Here is a 20,793-nt window from a genome sequence, read left to right as displayed (position 1 = left end):
TTGCCAGGGTGTGATGACCTACAGCCACCTTGTATTATTTGTTCCTTTCTTATGGGCAGAATCAGCTATAAACTCCCAATGTGGTTGTCTGATGCTTCATGCATGCATAGAGTTGTACTGAAATAGCAGGCATAAAAAATACCAGCTTAATTTATCCAAGGGAAAGGCAAAGGCCGATACAGCTTGGCACTTGTGATGTTGCAACTCATTTCTACAGCTGAGTGAATTGGAGCAACATGAAATAAAGTGTCTTGCTCAAGAACACAACACACAACCCGGTCCAGGATTCAAACTCACAACCTCACAGTCATAAGTTTGGCACTCTAACCACTGAGCCATGCGCCTTCACTCCTTACAAGATCGCTAACTTCAATAAAGAAGATATGTGTTAAGATGTCTTTGAAGAAGACAATATAGAAGAAGTTGCACCAAAGTGTTAATTACTTACCAGAATCTACATTAGGAAGTTCTTCATAATGTAATGGATGTTTGCGTGGTCGGCCAACTTTACGCTTTTCCGGTGTCTTTAAGCACTGAAGTGTGGGATCAGCTTTCCCATTTGACATTTGACAATCTCCTTCAGCAGATGATTGGACACTGGAAAAGAGTTTATGTCTCTTCTTTGGTGGCAAACACTGCTGGTTGCTCATTTTCATCTCTTCACCAGTCTGGCAGAGATTCTCTTCAGAGGCACTTTTCCGACGAATTACTTTATTTTTCTCTTTATGGCTTTTCTCTCCAATTTCTTTGCGAATTTTCTCTCCTGAGTCTTTCCGAGATTTTTCTAAGAAATCTTTACGATTTCTATCAAAGCACTCTTTATGAGGCGGTTTCTCTAACAACTCCTGTGGACATTTCTCTCTATAAGAATTTTCGGCATTTTCTTTGCTGTGAACAGCACCGACATAATTCATCTTCTCATTTACTCTTCGAAGATTCTCTTCCTTCTGAAATAACACTTTTGAACTATCCAATGATTTATCAATGTTTTTCTCCGATTCTAAATGCTCATCACACGACTTTTCTAATGATTTATCAGATTTTGGAGTTACAGAAACCTTACGATTAGATTTTGCAAAGGATTTCTCAGGAATTGTCTCAGTTAATTCTGAATCTTTGGTTTTTATATGTTCCAATGTTGTATCATTTTTAGATATCTTATTGTCAACATCAGTGGATTTATCGATGGCATTATTCAAAGTTTTAACATAACTTTTGTGAAATTTAATATCACCATTTTGTTCATCAGAACCATTTTTCTCAAAGTGGCACTCACTAGAAGTTTTGCCACTTCGATCTAATGACGACCCCTTGCGTACTTTATTTAATGAACCTTTTCGTACTCTGTCAAGTGAAGAGCATCGGCGTGCTCTATCAAGCGATAAACCTCGGCTCACTTTTTCTCGCTCTTTTGTATCCTTGACGACTTTTTCACAAGCCTCTCGACGATTCTTCCCACCAGGTTCTTTCACTCCAACTTTTACAGGGTCTTTCAGTAATTTTTCAGCTGCTGCTGCTTTGTTCCTTTTGTCCCCAACATCTTTCGAGCAACGTTCTCTCAACTCCTTACGTAACTTAACCTTCTTAGATTTGTCTGTTAAATAATGGAATGGTGACTGCTGGTTCTCTGTTGGGCTTATCTGTGGAGAGAGCTGACACTGCATGTCCTCGTATGAAAAGTGGCAGTTATTCTGTTCATTATATGTCAGTTGCCTTTCCTTTTTTTTCTTTTTACTGCTGATAATTTTTGCTAACCGAAATATGCTTGGCATAGGTTTGTCACCCATGTTAAACTTTGCAAGATGTTCAAGAGATTCTGATATTATCAAACTATCAAATTGTCCAATTATTACATCAAGATCTGCAAGAAATACTGGATCAACTATATTTTTATGTTTAGACCGAAAATAAAGCATCCGTTTTTTCTTCTTCTTACTGATTAATTTACGTTTTGCACATTGGCGAGTAAATTTCTTGAATGACTGTGAATGAAATCCTGCTTTTGAGATTGTGGTTGATGTTGCAGCAAAACTAGAAAAAGAATTTCCATCTGATGTAAAAGACGGCTGATTAAGATGAATGTTATTGGAAGTAAATGAAGAAAATGTAGCTTTTGCAGGGAGATTAACGTTTGATGAAAAAGAGCTCCGAAGAAACGACTGATGACTGTTTGATGAAACACTTCTTTTTTTCCTTCGTCCACGACGAGGCCTACGCATCATCACGTGAAGCTTAGGCCTCCTGATTTTCGGAACAACTCGAGTGGGTTTGGTTTCTTGCTGAATGCAAACATTAACAAGAGTGGGTTCAATGGTGTCTAAATTATCAGTCAAATTGAAGTCATTAAAATCTTCGGTTTCCTCTTGGCCATGGAACTGAGATTTAATTGAATCGTGAACACTCCTGATCAATGAATCAAAATCTCCTTCTTCAGAAGGGAGTTTTTGCCCTAACCCGGATCTTCGTTTAGTCTCCAAGGTTTCAGAGTTCTCACATTCCAATCCAGTCTGAGTTACCTCTTCTAAATGCCGTAAACGCTTATTTTCCAAAGGCCGTAAAGCATTAGCAGTTGGATTTTTCCGAGGTCTCCCTCGGGGACGTTTCACAATAGGGGACAAGCTATGAGTTGAACCACTCAAAGAACTCCTTGAGCTCCGCTGACTCAGTTTACCAGACATCAAGTTATCATGGGTCATATTATTGGGAATCCCATTATTTTCAGGTTGCTCAAACATGGTCGGTAATTTCTGTGACGCCAAAGTTTTCTTTAGCATCGACTTGTTTTTAGAGCCCTTTGGTCTTCCTGGTTTTCTGCGAACTTGGATCCCATTTAATGACCCACCTATTTCAGTCTTGGTTTTATCACATAAATCGTTACAGTTTCTGTAACTCGAATGGAATTCAGCTTTAGAATCACAAGTGTTCCGAATGCAAGGGTCCGTTATTGTTCCTTGAAGAGATTCAACTTGATTTTTGAAATTACTGTTAAATGCAGCTTTTTTACGTCTAACTAACGAACTTCTTTTTAATTTGCTTGGGCCTTCAGTTTTGGGAGAGTCTGGAGCATTTAAGGAATGTTTTTCGGCCAACTTCAGAAGTTCTTCTGAAGTATTTTTCTTATCAGTGAGGTGTAACTTCTGAAGCTTTGAAAGTTTCTTTCCTTTCTTCAATTTCTGGAGACTTCTTAAATTATCAGATTTTATAAAATTTACATCATTTTGAATTACCTTCTGACTGGGGAAAGACTCAAAGTCATCTTCAGACTGACAAGATATTTTATCTGTTAAGACATCCTTTTCCTTCTGTAAAACTATATCATCCTTAATTTTGGGCAGCTTTGACCCATCCACGTTATTTCCAAATGTCCCTGACTGCTTTGTATTGAGAGATTCAACAAAACTTTGGCTGCACAACCTATCATCAATGGCTTTCATCTCAGATGATTCTTCAGTCTTCTTCACAACTGGTTCCTCAATACTATTGGCTGGCGGAGGCTGAGACAATAAAGAAGCCTTACTGTCTGGAGGATGTATATGGTTATTGATAGATTTCTTGGAAAGAGATCTGGCTTTTTTCATCAATGGAATTTGCTTGTTTCTTTCAACAATTCCATTGTCAGCCTTCTTCTTTGGTTTAATTGAATGCAGTACTGGTTGTTGTTGCATCTGTTTGGTTGGACTTGAGTGAGATTCTTTTGGTTGTAGTGAGGCCGATGTTTGGATCTTGGCCGGTGCGGTTGATGGTCGGTGTTGGTACAGCTGGGGTGGTAGTTGTTCTTGAAGGTTTAATGGAGGGCGACACTGTTCCAATAGTTTGGTTGGTGACAAAACCTGTTGTTGAAGTAATTTGGGAGGATGATGTTGTGGCTGTAATGGTTGTTGCTGATGCTGTGAAACAAACTGCTGCACATGTAGCATTTGCTTTTTCTGTTGAAGTTGTGCAGGTTGTTCTTGTAATTGTGGAGGGTGTCTTGCATCCTGGAATTGCAGTGGATGCTGCTGCTGCTGTTGTTTTGATTGCACAGACTGCTGCTTCTGTTTGTGTAAATGTGTTGTAGCTTTCTGAGATTGTAAATCTACAAGATGTTTTTCTTGTTGTAAATGCGAGGAGCTGTGATGTGATGGTAATGATGAACTCTTCTGTTTTGTCTCCGATGAAGTTGTGTCTTTCTGTTGAGTGGATTTCTGTTTCAGCTGGACCTGCTGAGATTTCCCAATCTGTCGTTGTTTAACTTGTTTGAATTGTTGCTTCTGTTGTTGTTGTGGTGGTGGTGGTGCCTGACAATTTACAGATGATGTTTTACTTAAGAAATTGTTCTCTTCACATCTGGACAGTACTGGGGTTAATGGTGCTGATGATAAATCAGTATTTTTTGATACATAATTCATATTTATATTTTTAGATTCTAATTTTTCTTCAGATTTCTTAACAGAAACTTTTTTATTCGACTGCATTAAACAAGTTTCACTGTTCTGTTCTGCTAGATTACATTTTTTCAACAGTGTGTTACCAGTTTTGCTTACCTTCACCTTTTTACTTTCATCGCCCTCTTTGGGTTCCAACATGGGTTTTACCTGTTCGTCTTTCATTTTAGAATCTAATTTCTTCCCAAAAGAATTACTAACAATGTCATTTATTGGCTCAGCCTTTTCAGATTTTGACAACCGAAAATCTTCAAGAATCTTACCATTTTCGACATTTGCAGGAACAAAACTGTCAGTCTTGGGCTTGGATAGATCCTGTTTAATAGGAACAAACTGCTTTTCAGCTTTCTTAATTTTCGGCATATTTTCAGCCTTTTTACGTTTGGTTTCAGTCTTTTTAACTCCAGGCAAACAATATTCTTCCAAACAAGGTGGATCTTTGACTTTTTCAGAGCATGGCAAATCTTCAGCTTTCATTAGAACTGGTGGAGAATCTTCATATATTCTGCGATTAGGGAGTAATGAATCTTTGATGCCTTTATAACTATCAAAATCTGCCTTTTGCAATGCTGGTATGCAATCTAACTTATTAGATGAGTTACATTTTTTAGAATAAGATTTATCAAACGCAGAATCAGTTTTTTTGTTTTCTGAAAATATGCACATTTTCTTATAGAGAGAGTCCACTTTTTCCTTACTTGAAAGAACATCCACTGTTTTAACTAAAGAACCAAATTTGTGGGTTGAAATGTCTGATGAGTATTGTGCAGATGAGGAGTTGGCTAATGATTGACAAACTGATTGTTCACTGCTGTTCAATGATAACATTTGCCTCTCTGCTTTCTTGCTGCACAGTTTGTCTTTCTTTTTGGCCCGTGAGAAATTTGAGGAGTTCTCAGTATGTATGTTATCTACATATTTCAGGTAAGACATATCATTCATACCTGTGGAATTATTCAACTCACTACCTTTCTTCTCAGCAGATAAATCACTGGTTTTGTTCAAGCAGGGTTGTTTGTCATGTGACCCCTCATATTCAAAGAGGTTGGCAAGGTAAGATAACTGAGATGTTTTATTAGCATTGCTTATGCTGTCCACACTCGTACAAAGCACTGGATTTGACTTCCCATTTGAATGGATGTTGAATTTATCAAAGCATGGCACACTGCCATAGGCTTTAGAATTGCTGCCAGATTTTTCATCGACACAAGTTGGTAGTTTCGAGCTAACAGACAAATTCACATCTTTATTTTTCTCAAATAATGTTGCTTTAGTGTTCTGTAGAAATGGTTCAAGTGACTTAGTCTTTGTGACTTTCTTATTAGATAGGTTATGCTCAGAGACTGACTGTTTATTCTCTCGAGTCGGGGAAAGGTTGCCATCGTCTTGTTGGAACCTGCACCCTTGGTAGCTAGACAAAGATTTACCTAGAATATCAGCCGAATAATTTCTTTCCAGAATCTTATGGGGCATTTGTTGACAAAAAGGAAACTCATTGACATCTTTTGTGTGATGATTGTTTGCTTGTATGTGTTCAGGCAATGTTATGTTGTTAGAAAACGGGGTCCTCTCAATTACCTCGGCGTCTCTTGTTTCTGCATACAAGTGAGCATAAATCAATGACTTCTTGTTTTGTAATATCCATGAATTTTTTGCCCTTTTAGGAGGGCGCCCCCTACCTCTCCTCCTTCCCATGTGTTTTGAATCTGATGCTGAGGAAGTTGTTTTTATATCACAGATTTGTCTATTAAGATCACAGCTAATTGAACTGAGAGTAACCTGAGAGGTGGCACAAGTAGTAGAAGTGGTAGTAGCAGTATTGATGGTCGTGGTGGTTGTGGTTGTGGCAATACTTTGCTGGGATAAGCTGGTTGGTTTTTGAAATGTTGAAATACATCGGTTAAGTTGGCTGTTGGACAGTAACTGGCTGCCTTCAATGTGGTTATCAGAATTAAGCAATAGTAAATGACTTGGGGATTCGTTTCTTACAGGTGTGCCTGGGAACGATTGAATTCCACTGTCAGGTGAGACATCAGAGCGACTTAATACATCCGAAGCAGACTCAGCAGGAAACGGCCCGGAACAACTAGCACCATTATTTTTCCGAAGATGTTTATGAGAGGCTAAACTAAAGTCAACCTTGTTCTGATGCTCATACTTGGCAAATGTGTGGTAGTCCAATGTACACGCATCACTTGTACCATCTTCAGTACTGTCAATACACTCGCCACCACTCTCACTAACACCACCCCGGTCTTTGTAACAAGTTGCTGTGGTAGCACCTGTTTTTCTTACGCAATCTGGGAAATCATAAGAACTACATTTTCCAGCAGAACTGGGGAAATTCTTCCCCAAGTTAACTGGAGGCCAATCTCTATAAGAAGACTGTCTGTTTAGGGTGCTGGAAGAAATTGGTCTGTCATATTGACATGTTGAGCGATATCTATTTTTCTGTTTTATACGAGAAACTTTGGGAACGTTCCTTGTAAATGGTGCTTCAGGCACCAAAATTGGTTTATCATTGTCAACATTTTTAATATTTTGTTGACCTAACTGCTGCTGCTGCTGCAGGTGGTACTGTTGCTGAAGGTGCTGCTGCTGTTGTTGCAACTGTTTCTGTTGTGTTTTATAAAGTTGCAGTGACTGTTGTTGCTGTTGTTGCAGTTTCTGCCGTTGTAGTAATAACAGAGTGTGTTGCTGTTGTAGTTGCTGCTGTTGCAGTTGTTGTAGTTGCTGCTGCTGTTTTTGTAGTTGCTGCTGGTGCTGTGATTGTGTGTCAATTTTACCAACATTCTGTGGAAAAGAAAAAAGAAGAAATCATAGAAATAGATTTTTTTCCCCAAAAAGTAAGAATGAAAATAACATAATACAGAGAAAAATTATGATGATGATGGTGATGATGAGGAGGAGGAGGTGAAAGAGGATATGGTTAGGTTGGCTTTAAACAAAGTGTATTTGAATGGAATTAGCAATGATGCTACAATAGAGTCTTAGAGAGAACTTTCAAGGGAAATCACGGTTGTGACTGGCATCCATAAGTTAGCCAAAGGCATTCAAGACATCGTCATGGAATTTCTCGTAGACAAGTAAAATATGCAATCTGGTAGTGGTAGACACCAATGTGTGAAAAGTCTAATATGAGATGGACTGTTGACAGTGTAGCTATCAAAACTGGGACCGTAATCAGAATTAGGGTCCACAACCAAAATGAAAGAAACTGAGATGCAATTGGATTATCTTGGGTTGAAAGTGAATGATAAAGTAGGTGTATGCAAACTCAGCTAAAATGATAGTGTGAAGGAATATTTCTATTCTGTTGAACCAATTTATGACCAAGATGGACAAGGCCATTCTGCAACTGATATAAGTGTTTTTTGAAACAAGTGAAAATTTTAAACATATTTCAAACATATTAAGAATTTGTGAAAAGAATTTAGAATACTCTACATCTTGACATTTTCTTTTATTAAAGTACACTCAGTCAGTTAGTGGGGTTGTTTTCCTTCAATTTCACAAGCAAAGAAAAAAAAAAAAAAGTACCATTGGTACAATCAAAATGTCAAGTCTGAATTCCTGAACGTTTAACTCTATATAGGCATATGTGTGTGTGTGTGTGTGTGTGTGCGCGCGCGCGTGCACACACGCATGTGCATTCTATGCCCAATTTATCCCTGCTAGGCTTTCCTCACTTTTTAATCTTTCTAACGTTCATCCTTCCATCACTATACTAACCACTGCATTAATCTAATGCTGTAATTAAATGAGAGTAGAACTAAATATTTCATCACTTTTCTCACCTACCACTTATCTCTCTCTCTCTCTCTCTCTTGCAGGAACCACTTCCTTTTGACATCCATTCCTCATTCTCAATCCCTCTCCACCTTTGTTTTCCACTGATCACCCTTTCTGTGCCACCAGTTATCTCCTTTTCTCTCCTCTTAACTAATTCTCATTGACACTCCTATTTCATTCCTAACATCCTCCCACATCTGCCACTGACTCCTCTCACTTTTCTTTGCCATTCGCTACATTGCACCCAACCTTCTGGCATCATTCTCTCTTTTCCTAACTGTTTTGTATTTTCAGAGTCCATCCTGACACCTCACCACCACCATCTTTACCTCTCCACTCCCATTATCTCCAGCCACCCTTATATAATGATGTAGCCACATATCTCCTCTACTATAAGAAACCTATTCCTGTTCCTCTATTGTTCATCAGCTTCTCAGCCCTGATTATAAAGCTGCTGCCCTTTCTATTCTACCCCACTCGTTACTGTATTTCTGCCGAGATGCTCTGTGTATCTTTCAATTACTTTAAATAGAACAAAGAATTTAGTAAAATAACTTAGTCATCATTAAGCTAGTGTTAGGAACATAAATTGTGACTAAGGTTTGATGGGAGACTTTAATTCAAAACTTATGAAAACAAGACATTTGTACTACAGAACCAGAACTGGTTTCAGCCGGGTTGATAATGAAAGGGTTAAAGACAACCTGTGTTGGTGCCAGTGCACTCTGCAAAGTGGTTGGCGTTAGGAATGGCATCCAACCATAGAAACCTATGCCTACACTGACAATTGGAACCTGGTGCGGCTGTCCAACTTGCCAGCTCCTGTCAAACCATGCAACCCATAACAGCATGGAAAACGGATGTTCAATGATGATGGTTAAACAACAAAACAGTTAACAGCATTTAATCATGCTTGTAAAACTAAAAAATTTGATTGATTGAACTTATGAAGCACATTATGAATGGAAATTCCATCTCCCCCCACCATCTCAATGCCATACAAATGCAACCAAACAACAGCCTTCGACTTAATATTTATATTTACTTATAATATCTCAACGATGATTAAATTGTTTAGTTAAAGGCTATCAAGAAATGGCAAGTCTTCTTATATAATTACACCAGCAACAACAGATAATTCTTGGTCATTGGAACATTAGGACAGATTGCCTGAAGAAAGATTGGTCAGGCAGTGATTTAGCCGATGACAAGACCTGTAACAAGAGATGAAGGGACAGAACAGTAAACTGTGAGGTTTCTCATAGTACACTCAAGTGTTTGAGGACAGCCAGACTCAAAGAACAACCTTATTGATGCATAGATTCCACATCTCTAGAATAAACAAATGGTATTATTTCCAAACATTACATTCTCTCCTCTCTCTCTTACCTACCACACACCCATATCCTTGTAGATGGTGGACTCAATAAACCAACAGTCATTTTAAGATTTTCTTCATATTTCAAAATATTAGAGTTATTTCTTTATATATTTATAATTATTCTCTAATTTTGTCTTTAAACGTTTTCCTTGCCATTCTCCACCCAAATTACTTTACGTTAATTACAACAGTTGCTATTCTTTTTTTTCTTTTCTCATTTTTTCACTTTCTTGAACCTTTTATTTCTTTCTCTCTCTCTCTCTGTCTTTCATTTTAGCCTGAATAAGCCAGCCTACTTAGAAACATAGAGTTTCTATTTTCAACAACCTTCACTTTGGTTGGAATAACTGGATAGTTTGGTCAGCAGCCAACAAAATTCCAAAATGAAATCACATGACTTCTGGAACTATTTTGCATCTGGCACAGCTTCAACTTACCTCCTCTCTAAAAAGATGATTGATTTGTTTAAATTAACTATACAGTTTTCAAACACAACACAACACACACACAGTCCTGCAATACCATCGTTTATATACTAAGAAACTACTTATTCCATTACTTATCCAAAAACAATAACCTATGTAGCAGGTCTTTCTTTATTTAGCATCTTCATACTAAATAGATAATGCTTAGTTTTATGAAACTATCTACAGTTTATTGGTGTATTTCCTCATGGAATTGTCTGAAAAGCTCTTTGTCAGATTCTCAGAACATTCTATTTACAAGCAAAGCCAATTCTCTTTCATTCCTATGTTGTTAAAAGCAGCAGGTTTGACCAAAAGTGGTGGACAATCAGCTAAGAGGCCAGTATTTTGTGTTGTCATTGCTATCACCTTGTGTCTGTGACTAAGATAAGTTTCAATAGCTCAATCCACCTGGCTGTAAACAGGTCATTATTGTTTAAATTAGGTCAGCTATGATCCAGCAAACTTTTGATGAAATCCATTCCAGTGGTGGCCATTGCATTTTTTATTCAGATAGTGTAGACATGGTTGTGCAGTTAAAAAGTTTGCCTTCATGGTTTGGAGTTCAATCCTGTTGTGTGCTACCTTGGGCAAGTCTCTTCTACTATTGCTTCACACTGGATGAAATTTGATGGGTGCAAACTAGACAGAAGCTTGTCATATAAATGTGTATGTGTGTGTGTGTGTGTGATGATGATGATGATGATAATGATGATCATTATCATTGTTTAACGTCCATTTTCCATGCTGGCATGGGTTGGATGGTTTGACTGAGGTCTGGAGAGCCAGCAGCTGCACTAGGATCCAATCTGATCTGGCAATGTTTCTACAGCTGGATGCCCTTCCTATTGCCAATCATTCCGAGAGTGTAGTGGGTGCTTTTTATGTACCACCGGCACAGGAGCCAGTCAGGTGGGCCTAGCATCAATCACATTTGGATGGTGCTTTTCACGTGCCACCAACATGTGTGGGTATGTTTATATGGCAGGTTCCACAGAGGGTTCCACACTCTGCAGTCTTGAGGTTTCTAAGGATGTTAGGAGTAGACGAATGGCTTGAGATGAGGGTCATGCAAGCCATGTAGAGAGGTGCATTCAGCAAGATCAGAGTTAGCAATGAGTTCAGCAAGGAGTATAGAATGCAGCTACATGTCTATCAGGGCTCCTTTCTCAACTATCTCCTTCTCATTACAGTTTTTTAGATTATAACAGAAGAATTTAAGACTGTCTGTGAGAACTTTTGTATGATGATGACCTAAATTTGTAGATTTAGAAAAGAAATTCTAGAAAGGGAAGCAACACCTAGAATTGAGGGGTTAAGTAGGAATGAAAACAGGACCATCTTACCATCATGCAAATGGTTGTGCTTTATAGGAGGGAGCAGCTAGGAATTCCATATAGTGTACCCTGGTGTAAAGCATGGATGTGCAAAAGATGTGGTTGGATTGTAGGTAGACTGACTGAGAAGGTAGCCTTTGTATGAGGCAGATGAACAGGAGCAGTCAGCAGTAAGAGTACACATGAAATAGATTCTTTCAAATACCCACAAGTCTCTGTACATGTTGTTGATAGCTTTTGTTAGTTTGGTGACTTAAATAGCAGTGGAGCAGAGTATTCTTCAAACATAGTAAACTGCAGAAGAACAGGATGGAAAAAAGTTCTGGGTGCTAATTAGTTCTGCTGGTAACAAAAGGTTTCTCTTGTTACCAAGAAGTGCAATGCTGCCTGTTAGTGAGATGTAGGCCTTGAATGCAGAAGATTTGTGGAGGTGAGAAAGAAATGAAGAAAGCATGCATCACAAAATGTGCAATGAATGGTGGAGCACAAATGAGCTGAGAAAAAAGCTGGATATATATATATATATGAGGAATTAAAAAGATTTAGTGTGCAAGAGAAAAGATTATGCTGGGTAGAGGGGATGTCAGCTGTATGAAGAAGTGCCCCAAGTGGATGGGACATAGGGCAGAGGGGGACCTAAGAAGACATGAGACAAAATGGTGAAAACTCATCTCAAGAAGTTGAACCACATGAAGGGGATCACAAAGAACCCAGATAAGTGATTACAGGAAGTAGTGGAGAAGATGCATCCACCCACGTGAGAGAGAGAGAAATAAAATAGATGCTGACACTTTGCTGTCCTTGTTGCTATTGGAAACAGAGTGAAGCAGTGATTGGTCTACAAGAAATATTGTAACCAACAATGCAGTCATTCACAAATTGTGACATAAAATAAATAGAAATGTGAGGCCCAAAATGGCAACATGAAATGTTGACAATGATGGGCTTCCATATATTCATAGTTTGCAAACAAAATTCTGATGGTGTTGTAATCAAGTCAATCACGTTGAAAAGATGTCTTTTGATCTCTGTAGCAATGTTATGGACCCTACAGATAAGACATAAACATATTTCCCTCTATGTTGACTGGTTCATTGACTTTTACATTAAAATTATTATTATTTTATGTCTGTGTACAAACTATATGGCATAACTGTCATCTAATTTTCAGAATGATGATGATGATGGGAACACCAAAGACTGAACTAATTGTAATCAGCATCAATATGTCAGATGTACATTATGTAATTTCTAACTTTTAATAAAGAAGGTGAACAAATTAATGAAACTGGAAAGAAAAACCAAACAATTCAAGACATCATTTGATACTGCCATTAATTTTGTTGTTTTTCTGCGAATGCCATGATACCAACCTCTAAGCTACAGAGACAAACTATATTTATCAGAGAAGATGGAGGAAGACAATTGTTTCAATAAGAAAACTGCTACAGAAAATGACAATTAATGCAAATACACAGCAGTGAATAACAATAGGCTGATAGAGATGTTTGTGAAACATGAGAGATATAATTGTTCGCCATTTTCAAAGAGGCTGAGAAGTATAACAATGAAAGAGAGAGAGAGAGAGGAGAAAAAGAAACACAGGGCAGACATGATTGGAGAAAAAGAAACTCTGTTTTGACAGTACTCAACCAGAGTTCAAATAATCAAAACAGACCCCTAAAAATCCCAACACTGGTTGCAGTGCTGAAAGGTACTATGTGATCACTTGACTTGTTAAAACTAGCAGCTAAATTTTCCCAAAATCCCACTGTTGCACCAAAACTGACACAAGGTTAAACGACCATAATTTTACAACACTAAGGTCTGTAGCTCAAATTCAATGTCCTAATATCTGATCAAGACGAAATGATTACAGAACTAAAGTCTGTCTGTAAGATCAATATATATCAAATATCTAAAGAGTTTTTGATTGAATTTCTGAGATGAGGAATTAGTTTGACATACTGGTTTATCTGGGCTAAGATGATGACACTACTCCGAATAAATCAGTGAATAATAAAGACCAATGTATGTTTAGCAAAAAAAAAAAAAAAAAAGCTATAAAACAGACATTTTGTAATAGTTGTGATATATGTTGAGAGCAGAAAGAAACAGGTGACTCACTCATTGGGTGTTTTTGATATCAACTCACCTGAGCCATTGTTCATAAACACCTGTTTTAAAGTGTTTTTAATTGAATTAAAACCTCCCATCACAATTTTATGTAAAAACTTAAAAGAGCTTAATATACCATTAAAAAGTTAAGTCATTTTACTAAATGAATTGAATCAATTTTTTTTTATTATTTTCAAATTATTTGTGGTTTCCAAAAAAGGTTAAGGAAAACAAGCAAAAACAGAAAAAAAAAAAAAAAAAACCCCCTGAGTAAACTGACATTTACAACAGAGTAGGCAGCTACAGGCACTGGAAATTGTGCCAACAGCATAAATTGGCAAACAGATGGTATGAATGCATGCCATAGACAGTGTCCAAAAATGGAAGAGGAAGAAGAATTTGGGACATGTCTACGTATACAAAGGGAGAAGAAAAGTTCCCTGATGTTGTTCACAGATATACTGACAAAATAACAGTTGCTTACAGATAGAGGTTTTGAAACCTAGCACAATAAAATATATTTCCATGAAAGACCTAGAAAAATTGTCCAAGAATAAGGAGGAGTCAGAAACATCTAAAATGTAAGGTTTGAAAACAGACAACCTTAGTAATAAATGAAACAACAAAATAAACAAAGGGTCCAACAGGCAACAACAAAAGTGTCATAAATTTATACCAAAAGACATATGAAAAGATGAGTAAACATGTATACAACACCTGAGGCAGACAGAGCTGAGTGATGATGATGACGACAATGATGACACCTTATTTGCCACAAGGGCAATGTTATGACAATGAGAGGACAATGTAAGGAGCCTACATATAATGAAGAATGAAAAAAACAGGCTGGAAAAACATCAGACAAGGAAATGCAATAAGAAATCTCAATAGGAAAGGAAATTATGGCCAATAAGAAAGCCCCTAGATGCTGTATTACCCTGACTTTGTCAGTTCTGTAATCAAAGACATCTTTGCTGGTCATAGTTCAAACTATACAGTAGCAAGGCATTGTGATGAGGAGGTGAGTTCCTCATGATGGCAACTGTAACACAATTACAAACTGGAGATAGACTGGCATCTTTCCTAAGGCAGGACAGATAGATAAACACACACACACACACACACATTATGTAGTTGCATCAATAGAAATTGAGGTAAATTAAAAAATCACGCAACAAACTTCCATTAACAGCATTTACAAAGGGTGTTCATTAAAGATTTCCCCTGACCTACTTCGCAAGGACTGGGATAAACAAAACTTGGCATAACTATTAGCACTTCTCCACATAGCCACCACCACTGGTGACACACATCTCCCATCACTTTATGCAGCTGTGAAGACCTCCTCTGTAGAAGTCGGTAGGTTGCGTCTGGAGTCAAGGCTCTACCTCGGAAATAAGGTCATCACCTTCCGAAAAGTGCTTCCCCTTCAAAAAACACTTCATGGTTGGAAAGAAGTGGATGGAAGTCAAATGGTAAGAGGTCACAAGAGTAAGGGGCATGAGGAAGGATTTCATAGCTGCAGGACTATGCTTTGATCTGTTCAATGTGCACATTGTGAACTAGGACGTTGTCTGGGATGAGGCAGACTCCTTCGGTCAGCATACCATGCCTCTCTGCTTTGATGGCGTCCAGCAATTTCTGCAGCAGAGAAGTGTAGTATGCCCCGTGAGTTGTGGTGCCCTTTGCCAGGATATCCACCATTACTACTCCACGCTGGTCCCAAAAGACTGTGAGCATCATCTTGCCTGCTGACGGTTGGACATGATCCTTCTTGAGAGGTGGTGAGTAATCATGTTTCCATTGCTTCAACTGGACTTTAGTCTCAGGATCATAGCGATGGCCCCATGTTGCATCCTATGTGATAAGTCTGCTGAAAAACTCTTTCTCATTTTCTTGGCACATTGCCAAAAGAGCTTGGGAGCAACTGACTTGTTCCTGCTTCTGAAAAGGTGAGAGCATCTGGGGAATCCATCGTGCAGACAACTTCAGCTTGTGTAAATGGTCGTGAATGATTTTTGTTTCCATGGACCTTACACTTATCTTCACTTCTTGGGCTAGTTGGCAAATAATTATGTGGTGATCCTCCAAAATGGCAACTTCCACTTTATGGATGGTAACATCATCAAGGAATAGGAGCCGTTTCCACTGATGTCCGACCACATTTGAACTGGCGATGCCAGTGCTTGATTACATCGTATGATGGTGCATTGTCACCATAAACTTCTTTCATCTCATCACAAATCTCTTTTGGTGCATGACTTTTCAAGTATAAGAACCTGATCACTGATCTGCATTGAACTGCCTCCATTATAACACCTTTGTCCACTTCAGCAGCTGTAGAAGACAAACGAATACTAGTGGAAAGATGCAATATACAATGTAACATGTAGAGACATGTATGATTATACCTGTACAAGTTCCATTTCCTGCAATAACCGAAAGTGGGTCAGGGGAAATCTTTAATGAACAAGCCTTGTATTTACTTCATAAGTTTGCTTCAGACATCACAGCCAAGGTCATGCTGGAGCACCACAACCAAATTCTTTAGTGTCTTAAATACATCACTTCTTGCAACCCCAGATAAGATATTAACTTTCCTATCATTAATAGTTTGGCTGATATAAGTCTTGTAAAAAATACTATGGTGGTCATAGTAAGATTTGAACTCATCATCAGAAAAGTTACTAGTTCAACATTTTAAACACATAATCATGATATATACATTATTAAGGAATGATTTAATATTACATATTATAAACACTAATTGGAAACAGAAAAGACAAAGAGACTCATAATGAGAACAGTTGTCCCAGCTTCCTTCCATGTGTTCCAAACTAATATTATAATATCTAACATTATATATAATTAGGCTGGGCTGTGATGTTCATACATTTCTCAATGGCATTTAGCAAAGCAAGTGAAATAGTTACAAACAGCAAACAGACCTAAGTTACACTACAGTGTTCCCCACTGGTGTGTGTGTGTGTGTGTGCACGTGTGTAGAATGTATCACTGAAAGAAAATAGCTTCCTCTGGAAATTAAAAGTAGGTCATGAACTCAGATTGCCCAGAGCTTACAAACTTGGACTTATTGTATGGTACTTGCCACATACATAGTATATATAGGTTATTTATTACTGCTAGGCATGTGTACGTGTGTCATGCATGTGTGTGTGTGTGTGTGTCTGTGTGTGTGTGTGTGTGTGAGTTCCGGCTGTCTGTAATAATGTGTTAAGATTCATGAGCCACTGACGTTTTTCACTGGTGGCTTTTATTACTTTCCTCTTGTCCAGTACTTTTAATCAGTCAGGTTACACTGACCTCACTTTCAACAAGGCAAATAACCAACTTGGCACACTTTCCATCATTATTATTATTGTTGTTGTTGTTGCTGTTGTTTGTCTGTATGTCACATCTGGTAACAACAACCCAGAAAGATTTGTCAGACAGCTGCTTGGTGAACTGCAGGGTGAGTGATGGGGCTAGAAGAAGTTTGGGAATGGCATAAGATTTAGCCAGTACAAGGAGAAGGTGTAATATGATATGGCAACATTATTAAATGGATGTAAATTTAAATATAAACTGCAATGGAGACTACAAACAGGCTGAGAAATAACAACTATCCTAGCTGAAGTACCTGAAACCATGTGAATTACTGTAATTAATATCATTCAGAACTCTGACAAAAGAAACTCATACAATTATAAAATAAAAGTCTTTAATAACCTACTCGATATATTCTGGGGCTTTTTGTTTTTTTAGATTAAAAAACAAATTTAAAGAGTTTTAAACAACAGATTGTTTTAGTAAAACAAGCAATATTGTGTGTGGTGTGATTGACTCGAAACAAGGTGCTACTGTTTTGTCATGTTTGTATTATTGATCATAGGTTCTTTGTCAACTCTGGTATCTCAGAAATGAGGATATCCAGCCCAACCCTCACTGCTGTCGATGTCGTCATCATATCCACATTTCCATGCTTGCATGGACGATACTTGCTAAGGCAGATTCTCTGCAGTTGGCAGGCCATTCTGTTGCCAACCCTCATATGCTTTAAAGCAAGGTAATACCTTTCTGAGTCGCTTTATTCTAGCCCCAGGCTAGAATAGAGGACACTATACCTAGTGAATGCAATCGTTAGACAAAAAACTGTATAGAAGCACACTGTGTGTGTGTGTTAGCTCCACCACCCCATATCCTGCCACTCCCACCATTATCCTTCATGATGTCTAAGTGGACATCAGGGTGAGATTGAACTCTTGCAACTTTCATCCACTTTCCCTTGGTTTTCGGTCACCATGCTCTCTTCTATTCTCACTGTTGAGAATATGTAATGCTTCCCTCCCTCCGTAATAAATCTCTTCCACTCACTGTACTGTAAATTCTGCCAAAACCTCACAAGTTCTGGCGTCAAAATAAACTGCAGCCTGTACACTCAGTAAAGTGGTTGGCAAATTGAGCAGAGGCAATGACGAGCTTGGGAGGGCTCATCAGTCTTGCTAAAGACAAGACAACCTCTATAGTGCTGGTGCATATATGAAAGTATACCCCCAGTTCACTCTGTTAGGTGGTTGACACTAGGAAGGGAATCCAACTATAAAAACCAAGCCAAAGTTAAGACATTAGATCGAGAGACGGTCTTCTAAGCCAATGAATCATTTCAAATTCTGTTAAACTATCCAACTTATGGCAGCAAGGAAAACAAAATGACAACAACTATGGTGACAGTGAGATCTTACAGATAATAAAAATGAAAGCACCATCATCATCATCATTGTTTAATGTTTGCTTTCCGTGCAGGCATGGATTGGATGGTTTGACTGAAAACTGGTAAGCTGCAGGGCTGCACCAGGTTCCAATCTGATCTGATGTGGCAAGGTTTCTAAGGCTGGATGTCCTTCCTAATGCCAACCACTCCAAAAGTGTAGTGGGTGTTTTTTTATGTGCCATGACTACAGTCTCACTTGGCTTGACAGGTTAACATAAGTACGGTATGTTGCCAAGGGTTTTGGTCACCTGTCACTGCCTCCATGAGGCCCAATGCTCGAAAAGTGCTTTTTACGTACCATTGGTATAGGTGCCAGTCAGGCGGCACTGGCACCGGCCACGACAATGATTTCACTCGGTTCAACAGGTCTTCACAAGCACAGCACATTGCCCAACGATTGAAGGGTGCTTTTAACAGTCCAGTCACGCAACAATGGCGTTAGCCATGACTATGATCTCATTTGGCTTGATGTTGACCAAATTATAAACCATCTCCTCCGTATGGAGGACTTTATTTACAAAGAACCCAGCTGGAGAACCTACCAAAAGTTGTTCATGAATTCTACTGAGATAACAGTAATGTACCAAAACTAGTGAAAGTCAAATTAACTAAAGCTGAAAACAGTAAATTAGAACCAGGTATTAAAAATCAGAGAATTAGAACAGAACCACACAAATAGTTTGGTGTAGGTACAACACAGATATAAATAGTTAGGTGTACATACAACAGAATCACATATAAATAGTTAGGTGTACATACAACACACAGAAATTTAACACAACTGTATTATTCAATGCTAGAAATAAGATGATATATTATAAATACATTAGCCATATTATAGCTTCAGCATAAACTGAAAGATTAGTGAACTGAAAAGCTTAAACTACCTATTAACAGCATTCTGGAGCTAGCAGCTCAAAGCTGATATATCTATTCCATACACTATACTAGAGACAACTAATATAAAATAACAACAGTGGGACTAGAGAAATATTTAGCAGCAAGCAAATGTATGGAAGGAAAAGATTTAAATTAGGACAATACTGGAGAAGAGGTTTAAATAAAATAACAAAGAATGAAAATCAAAAATAAATTCCACAATATACCAGAGAAAAACTACACCAAAGCCAACACTCTGTAAGATTTATCAAAAAGAAAGTAAACTAAAATAAAAGCTAACAATGGCTCAAAACTTCTAGATTAAAATTAGGAGCAGTATGTCTTTTTAGTAGTTGAAAAGGATCACAGCCTAGCTACAAATAATTATAGGAAGAATACAATAAGAGAAGAAGCTAAGCTCAACTGTTGATTATCCAATTAATAACATGAGGCAACTGACAACACCATTTTTGGGAAAGCAGTCCTTGAAAATTCTGTCTATTCACAGACATGATTAAGTTAGTAGTTAAGTCTACTGAGCAAAGTATTGACACTTTGATAGGAAAAGAGATGAGAAATGATGCAAGCATGTCCTAAACATGGTACACAATAACTGTCTGACCACAAACATCTAGGACATGTCAGTCTAGATTGACAAAGTGATCAAGGTGAACTGTTAAATACAATAGCAATAACATGACAGAGGCACCAGGTATGACATAGAACATAAGAATTGTACTAGGGACTACAAATCTATATACAGCCTTAAAAAGTAGCCCAACTAGTCACAACCGACATCCAACCCAAAACACTCCGCAATTCAACAGTACCACCAACACAGTCCATATTTTACCCAATTCATACAACGCAACACTTATACACAATCACCACTCAATAACACATTGTTCCAGCCATGCCTGCCATGTTTTCTTATTTTTGTAGCAGGAAGAATACTACGGTACTCCGTCGGTTACGACAACGAGGGTTCCAGTTGATCCGATCAACGGAACAGCCTGCTTGTGAAATTAACGTGCAAGTGGCTGAGCACTCCACAGACACGTGTACCCTTAATGTAGTTCTTGGGGAGATTCAGCATGACAAGGCTGGTCCCTTTGAAATACAGGTACAACAGAAGCAGGAAGAAAAAGTGAGAGAAAGTTGTGGTGAAAGAGTACAGCAGGGTTCGCCACCACTGGAACCTTGTGGAGCTTTCGGCATTTTCGCTCAATAAACACTCACAACGCCTGGTCTGGGAATCGAAACTGCAATCCTACGACTGCAAGTCCGCTGCCCTAACCACTGGGCCATTGCACCTCCACGCAGGAAAAATAACAGATGAGAGACGTCTTAGAAATAGTTCAGTGGTTCTCAACTGTTTTTTGCCTAGGGACCTCTTTGATTCCTATTTTACGCGAATGGATCCCCAAAGCCATTCAGTGTTTAAATAAATCCAATTATATTTTTATAATTAAATATTATTAGTGATTGTATAAATAATTAGTTAAAATATCTTGTGTATTGTAGAAAGATATAATCAATTTATTGCACAAAATAAAATTTTAACAACAAAATCTTATGTGGACCCCACTTGAGAACCACTACTCTAATTCATCCCTGATCCCTATTT

At 38.1% G+C, this 20,793-nt stretch overlaps 1 protein-coding gene across 3 annotated transcripts in view; it reads right to left on the bottom strand.

Annotated features, from left to right (window-relative positions):
• LOC106884485 (uncharacterized) overlaps positions 1 to 20,793 on the bottom strand; it is a 100,634-nt gene that overhangs the window by 59,156 nt on the left and 20,685 nt on the right. For all 3 annotated transcript variants that reach the window (XM_014935894.2, XM_014935895.2, XM_014935896.2), the window contains exon 2: positions 449 to 7,217. In XM_014935894.2, the coding sequence (XP_014791380.1) occupies positions 449 to 7,217 (6,769 nt within the window). The remainder of the gene's footprint in view (positions 1 to 448; positions 7,218 to 20,793) is intronic.

This window comes from Octopus bimaculoides, chromosome 12 (genome assembly GCF_001194135.2).
Source record: "Octopus bimaculoides isolate UCB-OBI-ISO-001 chromosome 12, ASM119413v2, whole genome shotgun sequence".
Classification (NCBI taxonomy): Eukaryota; Metazoa; Mollusca; class Cephalopoda; order Octopoda; family Octopodidae; genus Octopus; species Octopus bimaculoides.
This window is presented reverse-complemented; position numbering and strand designations above follow the sequence as displayed.